The following is a 16,909-nucleotide window of genomic DNA, read 5'->3' on the forward strand; positions in this document are numbered from 1 at the left end:
ATGCAAATATTTTTGTAATTTTAAATATTATAGTAATAAACTAATAACATGTAATTAGTTTATTATTGTGCAAATTCATGGTTATCATGCATGCTATTTATTTATGTTGCTATGTCATAGCTCACAACATTATCATAAATATTACTATAGGAAAAAGTGAGAATGTGAAGCGATTAAATATAATAAATATAGTTTTGTGATCATATTGCATTGTATAGCTATTGCAAGATCGAAATTTTTTTAAGTAAGATATTAAATGAAGTTTATAATTTTCTCTAAGAATTTCAATGTGTTTTGGATGCTTTGTAGATACAATGAAATTATGTTTTGGATTGCTTTCATTCAATTTTGCTACTTGATTTTATTGGATATAAATGAATTATAGTAATTTGTTATTTTTGGTATATTTGAGGGTAAAACTTTACCTCAATCTATATTAGTTGTTCAACATCAGTGATTATCTAAGTTTACAAATATCATTCACACTGTGAATCTTAAACTCAAAAGTATATTAGATAGCAAATTATTAGCTACAAATTTAATCAAAATCTAAATGAATATTGAGCAAATTATGTAACAAGTTCTAATCATATTGATTAAAATTTGATTGAGGTCTAAAAAGAATTCAAATATAATTACATTTTAATTCTGATATTGTTTGCACAAAATAAGAATGCAATTCAAATTTTATGTTTTATTTTGCTATAATGATTATGTTTACTTTCACCTTATAATTGTATTGGTTTAAGGTATTAACTATCATAATAGTTGTATAGATATTATGCAATAATTTAATGCTTTTAATTACGATGGAGTATAATTGTTAGATTATAATTTCTTGTGTTTTTCTTTAACTTGGTTTATTGAAATCTTACTCGAATTTTATTTGAATCATGTTAGAACATTATTTGAACCCTATTCGACTGTTTGAACCTTCTTCAAAAGATATTTAAACCATACAAATCATGATCACAATTTATTTGTACCTAATTTTAGACTAAAATGGATTTTATGAATCTCTTCCATTTTGTAGATACAATCTATAGAGTTTAAAGAAAAATATTTCTCTACACCATCCGTCATTTTCTCTGTTCCTTAAAAAATATCCAATCGATTTGCTTATTCTCTTTCTTTTTTCCTCCTCCATCTAATACATTAATAATGATATTTGGTTCACATTTAGAAATAACTAATTAGAATATATTATCATGATTATATGGGCTTATGTTTGAACCATGTTTGAATTAAGGTTGCACCATGTGTTCAATCAAGGTTTAACATGTTTGGACAACTAAATAATATGTTAAAGCTTAGCATATGTTCAAACATGTTCGAATAATATTCGATCATGGTTTGAACATTATAAAAAAATATAGTTTGAATATGATTTGAGCATACATTCATACATATTTGAATATAATTCAATCATGATTCAAAGTCTAAAAAAGTTTGAAACACAAATTTTGGCACAAACTGACCAATTTATGAAGCATTCTAAAGAGATTTAAAGAATGATTCATGCCTGTTGAAGTAAACTCCACCCTCATGGTTTCTTACCCTTCTTAGCAACATAATTTCGAAGATTAAAGGGCATCAACCTGTGCATATGATGTAAAAAATTTCGACTTTTTCCAGACTTCTGCAGCGCCCTCTAGTCGTCACTGAATTCGAGAAGGAGGCAACTTCACGCGGCTGGTCCGCTTCCACGATGAACGGCGGGCCTTCCGGCTTCCGTAATCTTTCCCTTGCACGCCCAAGATTTATACGCGCTCTGTTCTATTAACCTCCCACGATGGATTTATGAATTGGATTTATGAATTCTTTCCTCTCGTATCTTACTCTTGCAGACAATGCCCCGGTCACGAGGACATTCGTAATTGCGTGCGCTCTCCTCACCGTAATTTTTGGGGTTCGCGGCCACGCTGCAAATCTGGGATTATCTTACGAGGTAAACCCTTTTTTCCCCTCATCCCTCTTACTGGACTGTCATATTTTCATGGAGTTGTTGATTGAACATGTATGGTTTACTTGTGATTGTTTTTGGTTTATCCAGTTATTAAAACTGTTATTTATTTCTTCAAAAGCTTATTCATGGAGCTTATGATAGGCAATTGATTGAGGGGTTTGGGTCAATATCAGAGTTGTCTTTATCGAGAGGAAATTGCTTGAATATGGTATCCCCAATGTAAGATATTGAAGATATCGTCTTAATGTTTCTTCCAATAGTATGAGTTCTACCTAACAATCCATAACTGATAGTTCAGCCAACGTTTTCCCCTCTAGTTAGAGCATATATTTTATTAGCTTCACTCGAGTTAGTACACTAAAAAAAATTACTTTATATGTCCGAGAGTTTGGTAAAAGCCATTTGATGCTTGTTTTGAATTGGAGATATAAAGGCATGTGTTTTCTTAGAAACTATGGAACCTTATATGAAATGATAGTCTTTTTCAATATATTAGTTTGTACATGACGATATGATTGTTGGCAATATAGATGACAACATGATTGCCAGACTGTAGAGTCAACGGATGGCACGGAAGAAAAATTATTTGTCTTAAAAGAGTTTTTAACTGGCATTATTCACACTCGTAGTGCCCCATAGATCTGTATCAACTTTAGCAATTGATCTGACAACAACAATTTATTATGCTTTTCCAATTGACTAGATTTTACTCAACAACGATGTAATATTTATAGTTTGACTTTTTCCCTTCAGTTGAGCCAACATTATTCTTGTCAACAATCTCATAAACGGTGGAGGTGTAAAGTGAGAGTTTTTATTTATCATAAGGCGAGGATAAGCCCTAATGCAAGGGGCATAAGCTCCTTTTTTTAAATAATTTAATATTTCATAAATTGTAAATGAGATAAAAAATTCAAATAAAAAGAACACAAAGTAAATTCCCAAATCCAAGGTTTATAATCTTATTGACACAGGGATAAGTCTCCAACATTGCAGCAGAAGGGAGCCAGCTTAAGGCCGGTTCAGCTCATAGTTCCTGAGAGCCTGAAGACTCTTTTTTCCTTGGATTTGCAACCCGTTTGGAGTGGGACCCACTTCCAATTATTCTCTTATTATATATTTGTATTTTTTTATTCTAGGGTTAATAATTTTCTTTGTTCTGCATCAGGACAACCACTAACGTCTCTTGGTCTCTAGGTGGTGATTATCTTTTCTATCCATTTCTGCATCCCTCTCTCTTTGCTATCACTCCTTCCTCTTCATTGTAACCATCCAGATAACTGCCCTTTTGCTGTTCTTTCTGCTATTACTCACCGTCTAGCCACCCTCTTCCCTGTTGCAGCCCTAGGATCGTCCTTTTTTGGCTATTCCATAATCCCATGCCTTACCCCGCCGCCACCATGAAACAATGGTTTCTGACTATTTTCTGCCGTTCCAACCTTGCAACGAGCTGTTTCTCTCATTCCAGCCTGCTACCTATGACTCAACTCTTCCCCTTCACTATTGATATATTCCTCCCTGTTGCTATAACTCAAGCCTATCCTTTCCAGCCGATTTGCTACTGTATGACCCCTTCTTTTTGTTGCCGCCACTCTTTCAGTCCCTCCTTTTGCTGTCCCAATTTAACCATCTGCCTCGGCTCCCCGACCACCTTGCAAACCTCCGCCTCTTATGGATTAAACCCTAGTGTGAGTTTGTGCTGTGTTTATTGTAATTTCCCCTCTCAATTGTGTTTGATTGTAACCACTTATTTGCTTTTCCTATTGTGGTTTGAGTTAACTTTAATTCAACTTATAATTTATATCCTAACTCCAAAGTTTGAATGATACAAATATATAAAATCAATAAAATAACATATAAAAAGGAAACAAGAGGAAAGATGAGTTCGCAGGGCGAGTTGTGTGACATTGAAGAAATTTAAGTCTAATGATAGAGTGTTTGACAAAACATGTGAAAATTTAGGGATAATCTTTTTGATGGAGATGAAGGTGAGTTGGGCTTAAGCTTTGATGTTTATGCAGGCTAATAGGAGAGGAATGAGTTTAATATGGCTTAACTCTTAAGTGACTAAAAAAGAGTTAGTCTTTTTATTTATAAAGTTTTCTATAATTAGATTAGAATGTTGTTTGAGTGTAAGAAAATTTTGTAATTTAAGAATTTAAATGTATATTAAGTCATATCATGAGGCTATGAACTTGTGAATGGAGTGTTAAAGGAGATTCTTGGAGTCCCAAGGAGCATATGGCTTGGAGGCTTTATTTCCTTGTAGCAAATTTTTCTCTCTCATTCATGGGGTGAGCCCCAAAAGTACTTTTTAAAAGACTAGATATCGAAGTTTGCTTCAATATTGAAATGTTTAGATTGAACAAATAACAATCATTTTTCTAGAGAGTTATCGATATATTTACGAATTAGTAGAATGACGTTCTAATATTTTTTTTATCTTATTACTTCAATAAAAAATGAGATGTTATGCTTGGTAATAATTAACTGAATCAACTTGCATCTAACCATCAATATTGAGGCAAATTATTAAGATTTTATTCATGATAATACATTGTTTGAGTGTCAAAAGGGATATCAACAAGTCTACGACTAAAAAAGACCTATTTTTTTGAATAGGATCAATAATATAATTCTATAAGAAAAGGTTCACTCCCTTCTTTATTATAAACAAATTCAATTTCAAGAAAGTTTTGGGGTATTTTAAATATTGATTGACAAATCACTCATACAAGTAGCATTTTTTCTTAGAGATGTTCTCATGGTAGCTATTAGTGAGTAGGGTGTTAACATGAACAATTATTACGATAGAACCAGCAGGAGTATGGTTGAAAAAGATACAACGAGTTGGTTTTGCTACTATGAACAAACTTTTGTATAGTTTATCAAAGTAGGTTTGTAGACTGATGTGTATCAAATGTGCATATTTTTTCTATATTATTTTTTTCTTTATTGGTGTTATTTTTAGGTTTTACATGGTATTTTAGTGTTTTATACAGTATACAGGTTTAACATGATAAAGGAATTATAGGGAGAAATGAGATTTAAAATGAAGTACTAATGTTCTGAGTTAGGTGCTTCTGCTCATCTCTAGGTGCCATGGTGCTCTCTCAGGCTTGGAAATACAAATAGCTTGGAAGTCTGGCGTTAGAGCACCTCTTTCCCATGCATGAACGTACGGAGAGGCATAAAGTTTGGTGCTAGTGTTGCGTGTTTGGCTGCCTATCCCAAGTTGGAGCCTGGAAACCTGGCATAACTACTTCGTGCTAGGGTGCTTGTTTAGGAATATGGAGTCAGAACTGTTGGAAGTTTGGTGCCAGTGCTAGGTGCCTAAGCTCCCAGTCACGCCGAATGACTATTGTGTGCAATTTTGAGCTGATTCGGGTTGCAAAAGCTTTAAAAGAACGTCATTGTGAATAGAGAAGAGATGAGACTTGGAGACGATGAGAGAAGACAAAGGGCAATGAGTGATGTAGTGCGGATAATGGAGAAACACTACTAGCGTGAGCATTATATGTTGTGTGTTTTTCTTTTCTTCCCACCGGTGGTGTTAAGTTGTAAATAGGACGCTCGGTGGAATAAGTGTGGACTGCTCTAGTTTGGTTGTTTCCCCTACTTATGTATAAACTTTGTTTTCTATTTTTAATGAAAGTTATTATGTTTCCATTTACCATTTCTCATCATTAAATTGCTTTCTCCCTTGAATTTTAATATAGGGAATTTAGATTTAATCTATGATTTTGTGAACCATACTATTTTCAATGGCATGTTGATATGTTAACCTTTTGTGCTTAATTTATTTTTGAATTGACCACTTAGAATGTTAAAATGGGTTGTGATCTAGTACTACAGAAGTAGGCTAGTCGGATAATTAGGTTAACATATATTGTTTTAGGAGAATAGGAACATTGCTATTATAATAGTACAATCAAATTGGGAAATACAAAAACATGATGGTTTTTGCATGACTTAGAGAATTAAATTGTAATATAAAATTTCAAAGCTTATAATATTGGAAGAGGCTAAAGAGTATTGCTGTTCTTGATTGTCAACAACGGTAGATTTGATTAGATGAGTCTAGATTTCTTGATTCATTTCAAAGGAGAATTCTGTCCACTGCAACAAATCCTCTCTAATGTAGATTAATTTTGTAAAACATAGGATTTAGAAACTTTATGAACTTCGAACACCTTAAACTAAGTTTAAAATTAGTAGACTAAATATTCAACTTAATTTGAAAGTTAACTCGTTTATTGTGGGATCGATACACTGACTCAAATCCATATATTATTGGAGCAACACATATACTTGTGTGGTCGACACGTGATTTACAACCTTGCAAAATCAAAATTTTAGAATCGTTGCTGGGGAACAACGCTAAGGTTTCAATTTAGGTGAATTGTAGTTGAACATTGAAAGTTTAGATTTAAAAAGTTGTAGCATTATTTTTTTTCTTTATGTTATTTTGTGTTTTTAATTATTTCTGTTGTTATATATAGTGTTGAAAAAATCTAAAATGACTTGTGATTTTCTTTTTACTTATTGAACGTTATTGTTTAAGATTGATTGTTCCTTTATGTTAATTGTACCTTTTGTTTGTGTGTTTTGTTTGTTTAGGGTCATTCACTAGTCAGTCCTAAGTGTTTATGCGTAGGATTGGACCTGCCTGAACTAGTACCGTGTGACCCTGAAATAGAAAAAAAAACTATCAAAAAGTTAGAACACTAAAAAAGTTAGGAGCAATGACAAACCCTTAGGATAAGAATGCTCACTTTAGAAAATTTATAGACTTCGCCAACCCCTTGGTAGATGGAGTGCACTAGAGCATTAGTAAACCTACAATTAGTGATAATATCTTCGAACTTAAACTTTCAATCATTCAAATGACCCAAAATTCTCAATTTGGGGGTTCATCTGTAGAAGATCCTAACCTCAACGTTATTAGTTTCTTGAAAATTTGTGCAACATTTAAGTATAATCATTTCTCTAATGATTCTGTTAGGCTTAGGCTATTCTCATTTTCCATAAGAGATAAGAAAAAAATTTGGCTAATCTCCTTACCACTTGATTTAATCACAACATGGAAAGACCTTACCTATAAATTCTTAGCTAAGTATTTATATCCATCCAAAATTGCTAAGCTTAGGTATGACATCCTTTATCCAGTTAGATGGTGAGTATATATATGAAGCTTGGGAAAAATTTAAGCAAATATTTAGGAAGGACCCACACCATGCTCTACCAATTGATTAATCATTTAAATCTTTCATAATGGACAGGTGGGATATTTGACATATATAATAAATACTGTAGCAGCGAGGTCTTTAATGTTTAACACTTTGGTGAGGCCCATGCTTTACTAGAAGAGATAACTACTAATAATTTTTAATAACATTCTGAGAGAGTGAATCCTAAGAAAATAGTAAGTGTCAATAATGTCAACGTATAAGCTATTCCGACTTCAAAAGTAACAATTATATTGAGGAAGCTAGACAGTCTCGGTTTAAATCCAACACCAGGATTACTAGTATTAGAAGAGAATACTTATGAACAGTTGGTGGGTCCTAGTAGTGTTTCTGTGGAGTCTATGAATGCTATTCATAATCGGTCCAACAACCCATATTCAAATTTCTATAACCCAGGCTAGAGGAATCACCCAAATTTTAGCTGAAATAATAATAATCAAGGTATAGAAAATTAGTAATACAGAAAATTTCAGTAATTAGGGCAGTAATAAATCGAGACTGACCTACCCACTTGAATTCATTTCCACTTTATTAATTTAAAGAGAATAAATTATATTTAGAAGAAATAGCGTTGCACATGGGATACAGAGTCAAGCTACAACCATAAAGAACATTGACCATCAATTGGGATAGTTAACTCATTGAATCACAGACCCTAAGAGACATTACCGAACAACATTGAGATGAATTCTAAGAACCATGGTGTAGAGCAGTGCAAAACTATTAGACTTAGTAGTGGGAAATAGTTAAAGGAGATAGTTAGGGAAAATCCTAACATAGAAGATGAATATGAGCCTGGGATATCTACTGAAAAATCTTTATCGAACTTAAAGAAAAATGCCTTAATTTCCTAGGAAAAATAAGAGAGACTACTACGATGGTTTTCTTAGAGATTAATAAGACAAAAGATTGACTAACAATTTTTAAATTCTTAGAAATGTTCAAGAAGCTTACCATTAGTATTCCATTCCTTGAAGCTCTTAATCATATGTTAAATTACATAAAATTTATGAAAGAATTTTTAAATAAGAATCGTAGATTTTCAAAATTTGAAACTGTGGCATTGACGAAAGAGTGTAGTGCTGTAATTCAAAAGACACTACTACAAAATTGAAAGATCTGGGTAGTTTTATTATTTTATGCATTGTAAGAGACTTATTTATGGGAAAAATACTGTCACCTAGAAACTAGTATAAATTTAATGTCTTTTTCAATATTTGAGAGAGTAGTATTAGGAAAGCTTCAACCTATCACTATAACCGTTTAGCTAGCTGATTGTTTTTTGACTTTTTTTTAGGGGGTTATAGAAGATGTCCTAGTGAAAATAAATAAATTCATCTTCTATGTTGATTTTATTATTTTGGATATGAAGGAATATGCTAAGATCTCAATTATACTAAGAAACCATTTCTTGTAACTGACAGGTTGTATATTGGCTTGTAAAGAAAGGGAGTTAACTATGAGAGGCTTGGATCAAGAATACATTTTAGAATTTATAATCTGATTCAACCATTTATATATCCTCCAGAAGATTATTGTAGATTTGAGATAAAAAATTGTAGGAAATTCTGAATAAGGGCTTGGAGAATAATACTTATAATAAAAAAAATATTCAAGATTGGGATTGAAATTTGAGGATTTAGAAGAGTCTCTAGAGCATCTAAAATATTTGGTGATTGATAGAAGACTATTAAAATGAAAATTTAATACTGAAGAAAAATCCTATACATGATTTGTCTGTGTCAAGTTGAGGACATAAGAGCAAACGTTACTTGGGAGGTAACGCAAGCGTTATCTTGTGGTTTGATTGCTTGTTTGCTTTGCTTTATAATGATGTATGTGTGTTGTGTTTTGGTCAGAATGGGGAGATTAAACTAAGCGCTTATTGGTAGGCGACCCAATATATCTTCTAATGTGTTATGTTTTTATGACCTTACTCTCTAGAGTCACCCTCCATATACTCATGATATCTTGATTCCCTAGTTCTTATCCTTTATTTTTCCTTGATACTATTTAGGGATATTCGTATATGTTTATATTTCTGTTTGTGTGATATATGTGATTGTTATGTGATAGTTATATGATTTTGATATGATACTTGCTGCTATAGATATTGTATTTTTCTTTTTATTGCACTTTCGTATTCTACCCAGTATATTCCCTTATCTCTTAAGGTATTTGCATGTGTTTTGTCGAATAAGTATGAGGGGTAAGGATTTGTGTAAATTTCTACCTTAAATTAAGAATAGAAATCAAAAAGTTTGAATTGACATAGAAATGGTAGACTTAGTTAGGGCTGTAAACGAGCCGAGCTCGTGTTCGGCTCGTTCGATATTCTCGATATTCGCTCGTGTTCGAAATTGGCTCGTGTTCGAAATCGGCTCGTGAACAGCGTGTTCGTATTCTGCACGAATCGTTATTAAAATAATATTTTATGTAAAATTTTTCAAGAGCAAATTTGAGATAAAAACCCAAGATATTTATTAACTAAAAAAAATGATTAACTAAAAAAAATTAAATTGAAGACAATTTTCTGCAAAGTGAAGGTAAAATTTAAGAAATTTAAGACAAAATAAGCCCTAAAAATTGATATTATTTTACAAATTGAAGACAAAATTTATGACAAAGAGCAAATTGAAGATAAAATTTTCCATTAAAAAAATTAATATTATTTTACAAAAATTAACAAAATAAGAACCCTAAAAATAAATTATGCGCTTATTCACCATTTTTACAAATTACAAGAATCAAGCATCAAACTCTTGTTCCCCAATATGAGCTCTTTGTTTCCAAACATGGTTGACTCTATAGGACCATGACCGGTGACAGAGATGTGATTTTGAGCTTCAGGCTAAGCATTGTTTTTCTCTTCTCTGAACTTCTTGACATACTCCAAAAGACCACAATAACTTTCGCTAAGGGATGCTCGCTATTTGCTGTTTATAATGTAATAAATTGTCAAATAGAAATATTTTGAGAGGAATATTACAGAAGCTTCAAGCTTGTTGAAATCAAATTAATTAATGGAGATTATTCTTGATGGCTTTCATCCTAAAAAATTCCTTCAAAGCAACAAAAAAAAAACAAAAAAAAAAAAAAAAAAAAAAAAAAAAAAAAAAAAAAAACGCTTGAAGTTAAGAAAAAAATATTATAAATTAAGGATTCAAGAGCAAAAAAAAACACTTGAAGGACATTAATTTTGCCCAAACCCCAACAGCATGTCCCAAGTGCATCTTATGTCAAAAATAAATACAATTAACTGAGACAAGAAAAGTATGCAAAATTTTTGAAATTAAAATGTTTTGTGTACATGCTACTACCCAATTCCTATGTATTCACGCATCTAGCACCTAATGTTTATTTTTTACATTTATAACGCCCAAATCTTTCATTCCCAAGTTCATCTTATGTCAAACATGAATAAGAATGATTGAGAGTAGAAAAATATGCAAAATTAATGGAATTAAAATGTATTAGGTACATACATACCACCCAATTCCTATGTATTTATATATCTAGCACCTAAAGTGATATGTATATAAATCTAGATAAGCTGATGAATATTGAAAATGAACACCATTGGCTTATGCACAACTACTTTTTATTTTACAATTCAATGAAAGGAAAATAAATACTCCAGAAGTTCAAATTTAATTAAGTTTCAGTATATTAAATTATTAATAATACAAAATTCTATACGAAAGGACATACCAACATTACATGTTGCAGATTGCTTTTACAGGTGTTCATGCACCATCCTTCGAAGGGCAAGACGATGTTCATTATCACCAACATATCTAAGAACCTTCAAATTTTGACAAAATTTATTGAATTCTGAAAATCATCAATCTATGATGCTTAGAGGGCACAATACCACTGTTAAATTACATAAAAAATTACAAACAACTAGAATATATGCATACTAATTCGCATTAAATGATGCAAAATTCTAACCGAATAATTCACTCACAGAATGGTCCAGGAGAAATGTTCTGCATCTTGATATAATTCATGAAAGCAGTAGTCTGAACAGTCTTTCCAAGGACCATCTAACAACAGTTGGAAAAATAAAAAATATTAATGTGAATTAGAGATTAGAAAAGCAGGATATTTAGAAAATAAAATGTAAATATTGCCTTTAAAACACTGAGGTTCAAGGATCAATATGCAGTAGTAGAATTCCATTGATGATGAACTCAAGAGATTATCATATTACAACTCTATTTCAAAAGGCCTACAGATCTAACACTTAAATACTTCAATGCAAAACTTAATAATTTACCAGAGATGCCAAAAGATGCTAATCTATGTCAAAAAATCCTTTGGCAACCAACAAAACGGATGCATATTTAATTTAAGCAAATGGATCAAATATTTGATTCATATGTTTCAAATCTTTTATATACATAATTGGAACTAAAGTGCTATGTACGCAATTCTCATGTATTTACCAATTTATATGTATAGTTTTAAAACACTGAAGTGCTATGCATGCAAATATGAAAATTGAAGTGTGAAAGCATGTAACGATGGATAAGCCAAGCAAGACGTTGACACCAAGCTCGTAACGGTGGATAAGCCAAGAGACGCCCTCGATCTGGTGGGGTTTACATACCTAGCACAGCAATTGCACATGAGATGTGAGTGAAGGAACACAACTTTTAATTTCAAATGTAAATAAAATGAAAATTGCCCAAGAACTTCAGCATCAAATATAAAGGATTCAATTAAAAAAATTGCCCAAGAACTTCACTTGGTGTTTGGAGCTCTTGAGGTTTGGAATTCATGTGGAAACCACCAGGTGTCCAAATAAACTGGGGCATTTACCTACATAACACCACTTGGTGTTTGGAGCTCTTGAGGTTTGGAATTCATCTGGAAATCACCAGGTGGCCAAATAAACTAGGGCATTTACCTACATAACACTTAAATACTTATATATTTACATATCCAACACCTAGACTTTTATATGCATAACATCCAAATTTTTAATATCAATAAAAAATACAACTATTTAAACTTTTAAGAAAATGAAATGCACATTTTCATGCATACATTAGAATTGCTTGCATATATTAGCTAATCTTTAAGAGAATTTTACATACCTGGGACACAATTCTTATGTATAAAACCACACATTACGATTTGGCGGAATGAGAATAATACATTCAAGTACATGCACTACACAAAGATGCATGCCCTAAACCACCAAAGTGAAACTGAAAAAGTTCAAAAAAACTTTAGAAAAAGAGATGCTATTGCTTTGAAAAACTAAAGGAAAGAAGCATTGTATTCTTCAGAGTCATCCATAAAAAAATCTGATCTAGAGGCAATAGCCGAACCACAGCACAATACAACGCTTAAACCTGTATGAATCACCGCACAAATGTACAATAGCCGAACTAAATTTCACAACAAAACTCTTACATCAAATCTCATCCATGAAAAATACATATATAAATGCAATATGCGAGATTTCATTGCCAAAACCCTACAAAGCTATGTTTCACTCAAAAAATCTAAATAAATCTAAAAGAAATTTAAGAAAATTTAAAATAAGAGGCGAACTCAAAGATAAATATGAAATATTAGAGAAAAGATACTTAAAGATAACACTTAGGTATCCAAACAAGCAACTGAGCAAGCATATGGAGCAACCGAACAGGAATACCGAGCAATCGAGCCGGAACACCGACCATCCAAGGAGAAATAGAAGTAGAAATTAGAAGACAGCACAAACGACAAATCCTAAGTTGTCGCGACTGAGAGGATTTTCAGAGGAGCAGAGTCGCAAGAGGGAGAGGCAGTCGAACTCGAGAGGCAAGAACTTTCGAGATGGGAATGGGGAAGCCGGGATTAGGGTTTTTTTCGTTATATAGTATATATGTTAAAATATTTTAATTATTTAACTTATATTACACTATTATATAAATATATAATACTTGTATAACTAATACTAATTTATAGGATTTAATTTTATAAAATGTGATAATTTATTTTTTAGAAAAATTTAATTAATTATAATTTACAGTATTTAATTTTATGAATATTTATTATGTAATTTATTATGTATGTGAATTTAGAATAATGCTTTTCTCACTTGAATACATAGATAATTCATTTATAAATAGGTGAGTACAAGAGAAACAAAAAGAGAAAATAAATCTTCCTACAATAAAGTAATTCCTATAATTATGGAATAAACATAAATACCAATAATTAAGGAATTACCATTTTTATATTATGACTTAAATATAGCTAAGTATTAATAGAATTAAAATAAATAATAATGAGGAGTGTAATTCCACACTCCCCCTCAAGGTGGCTTGTACAGATTGTACATGCCCAACTTGTTGGTTAGCTCATCAAAACTGGACTTAGGGAGAGCCTTGGTAAGAACGTCTGCGGTTTGGTCTCTAGAAGGAGTATAGATCAATTCAGTGATTCCATTGTCCACCTTCTCTGAAATGAAGTTCCGATCAATCTCAATGTGTTTCGTTCGGTCATGATGAACATGATTCTTTGCGATACTGATTGCAGCTTGATTGTCACAAAACATCTTGATAGAATTTCCTCCCATAATTCCAAGCTCCTTGAGAAATCTTTTGATCCACATTCTTTCACAGATACCAAGTGTCAGTGCTCTTTATTCTGCTTCTGCACTACTCCGAGATACCACCGATTGCTTCTTGCTTCTCCATGTCACTAGATTGCCGCATACATAAGAGCAATACCCAGAGGTTGATCGTCGGGTGGATATATCTCCTGCCCAGTCAGCATCAGTAAAGACTTCTACCTTTTGACTATCATTCCTTTTGAATAATAATCCTTTCCCAGGTGTCATCTTTAAGTATCTTAATATATGGTTGACAACTCCCATATGTTTCTCAGGACAGTTCATGAATTGATTTACTATACTTACTGAAAAACTTATGTTTGGTCTGGTGTGGGATAAGTAAATAAGTCTTCCAACAAGCCGCTGATATCTTCCTTTGTCGACAGGTAAACTATCATTCTCCATTCCAATCTTTTTATACGGGTCTATTGAAATATCTATTGGTTTGCATCCAAGCATACCCGTTTCTTTCAATAGGTCCAATGTGTACTTCCTTTGAGTTACGACTATCCCCATTTTGGATCTTGCAACTTCCATTCCTAAGAAGAACTTCAAGTCTCCGAGGTCCTTGATTTCGAATTCATGGGCTAGAAACTTCTTCAGCTTTGTCAATTCTTCAGTGTGATCACCGGTAAGAATGATGTCATCAACATATACAATAAGTACAGTAATCTTCTTCTCGGATCTTTTTGTGAAGATTGTATGATCAGTCTGACTTCGAGTATAACCGCACTTGATTACTGAATTGGTGAATCGGGCAAAGCAAACACGAGGAGATTGTTTGAGACCATACAGAGATTTCTGGAGCTTGCATACTTTGCCACTAGGGAAGGACCCTTCAAGACCAGGCGGTAAATCCATGTATACATCCTCTTCAAGATCTCCATTAAGGAATGCATTTTTGACATCAAGTTGCATAAGGGGCCAGTCTTGGTTTGCTGCAATGGAGAGTAGGTTTCTAATGGAGTTCAGTTTGGCTACTGGGGCAAATGTCTCTTGGTAGTCAATTCTATATGACTGAGTATAACCTTTTGCAAACAGGCAGACTTTTAACCGATTTATGCTTCCGTCTGCCTTACATTTGATTGTAAATAACCACCTGCATCCTACTGGTCTCGTATCCTTGGGCAAATCAGACACAATCCACGTTCCACTCTTTTCTAGTGCAGCAACTTTCCATTTCGGGTGTGAGAGAGCTTCCTGAATAGAATTTGGAACCTTTATGCTGTCAATCGCAGTTACAAATGCATGATAGGGAGGAGATAACCTCTCATATGAAACAAATCGGGCAATAGGATGTTGAGTGCAAGGAACATCAGAATCATCTTTCACAGGCGGGGTAACCTCATAATCACTAGTGTCTATAGATTCCGTACCTGAGTGAGTTTCAGAGGGTTTTGGAGCCGGATTAGATTCTTGGATAACAGCTGGAAGCGGTGTTAGGTTCTTTATTCTTTCAGCAGTTCTGTTTCGTCTTGTATAGACCCGAAGTTCCTGAGGAGTGAGTTGTGTAGACTGGGGAGGTTGAACAGGAGATGGAGGAGGTTTGACAGTCAATGAGGGACCCGTGTCAATTGGTAAAGGAACACAGGGCTGTTGTTCACTATGACTTCTCTCTCCCTGAATGACAGACCCTTGGTAGTATAATTGTTGCTAAAAAAATGTGATATCCATAGAATTATAGACCTTTTTAGTTGAAGGACAATAACACTTGTAGCCTTTCTTGTTGGTCGAATACGCTATGAATATGCATTTGACAGATGGGGAATAATTTACTGCGGTGTTGTTTGTGAATATGAACAAAGACAGAGAAACCAAATAGTTTGGTAGGGACAACTGAAGGGAGTGTACAGGTATTTGGAAAGGAGCGAAGGAGGACATCTATTGGACTATAGAAACCCAGAATACGAGAGAGCATCCGATTTATGAGGTAGGCAGCGGTCAATGTTGCCTCGTCCCAATAATATTTAGGGACCGATGTGATAAACATGAGACAGCGGACTACCTTCAACAAGTGACGATTTTTCCGCTCGGCCACCCCATTTTGTTGGGTTTTGTGGGGGAGTATCAACACACATGCTAAGGTGAAGGATGCCATGTTGAGTAAGAAATGTTCCTAAGGAGGTGTTGAAAAAATCTCGTGCATTATCTGTTTTGAGAGCCTGGATTTTTGTGTCAAATTGAGTGAGTATCATTTGATAGAATGCACGAAATATTGTTCCTACCTCGGATTTGTCAAGCATAAGATAGATTCATGTCAGCCGTTTGTGATCATCAATAAAGTACACGAACCATTGAACCCCAGAAATATTTTTTTCACGAGAAGGACGAGGGGCCCCAGACGTCACTATGGATCTGAGAAAAGGGACGAGTGAGTTTGTATGATAATTGAGGATATGAAGTACGCAAGTTGACAAAATTTGCAATTAAAAAAGGTAGGACTTTTATTAATAAATAAATGAGGAAACAGTTTCCCCAGGTACATAAAATTGGGATGATCTAAACGATAATGAAGTAACATGATTTCACTCTCATTATTAACGCTGGAATGAAATACCGAAGTACTAAGCGGATTTAAGCAAGACAGACTTGATACTGGAATACAACTGGTGGGTGAGACGAGACTTACAGAGGGTTTGTTGAGGAGATAGAGACCACTGCGCAACTCAGCACTGCCAATCATCCTCCCCGACTTCAAATCCTGAAATTCATAAACATATGGAAAAAATTTAGTAACACAATGACAATCATGAGTGAGCTTACTAATAGAGATCAGATTGCAATCCAAAGTAGGAACATGAAGCACAGAAGTGATGAATAAATCTGGAGATATACAGACAGAACCAAGACCAGCAACTTTGGAGGCTGATCCATCAGCAATCCGAACAGTGAGGGTCGGATTACACGGCCGGTAATCCATTAATAAGGAGACATCCCCGGTCATATGATCGGAGGCACCTGAGTCAACAATCCAGGGGCGAGAAGAGGCTGAATCCAAGACGAAAGCGGATGGGGAAATACCTCGATAGGTAACAAGGCCAGTGGCACCCGATGCCACACTAGTAGGCTGGACTGGTG

At 33.7% G+C, this 16,909-nt stretch overlaps 1 protein-coding gene across 1 annotated transcript in view; it reads left to right on the plus strand.

Moving 5' to 3' along the window:
* Positions 1-1,525: 1,525 nt before the first annotated feature.
* The window catches only part of LOC110029544 (rhomboid-like protein 20), a 70,282-nt gene continuing 54,898 nt past the window's right edge, over positions 1,526-16,909 (plus strand). Inside the window, exons 1-2 of the mRNA XM_020731879.1 lie at positions 1,526-1,733; positions 1,848-1,948. Coding sequence (XP_020587538.1) covers positions 1,709-1,733; positions 1,848-1,948 — 126 coding nt within the window. The 5' untranslated portion in view covers positions 1,526-1,708. The remainder of the gene's footprint in view (positions 1,734-1,847; positions 1,949-16,909) is intronic.

Source organism: Phalaenopsis equestris, unplaced genomic scaffold (genome assembly GCF_001263595.1).
Source record: "Phalaenopsis equestris unplaced genomic scaffold, ASM126359v1 Scaffold000592, whole genome shotgun sequence".
In the NCBI taxonomy this organism is placed as follows: Eukaryota; Viridiplantae; Streptophyta; class Magnoliopsida; order Asparagales; family Orchidaceae; genus Phalaenopsis; species Phalaenopsis equestris.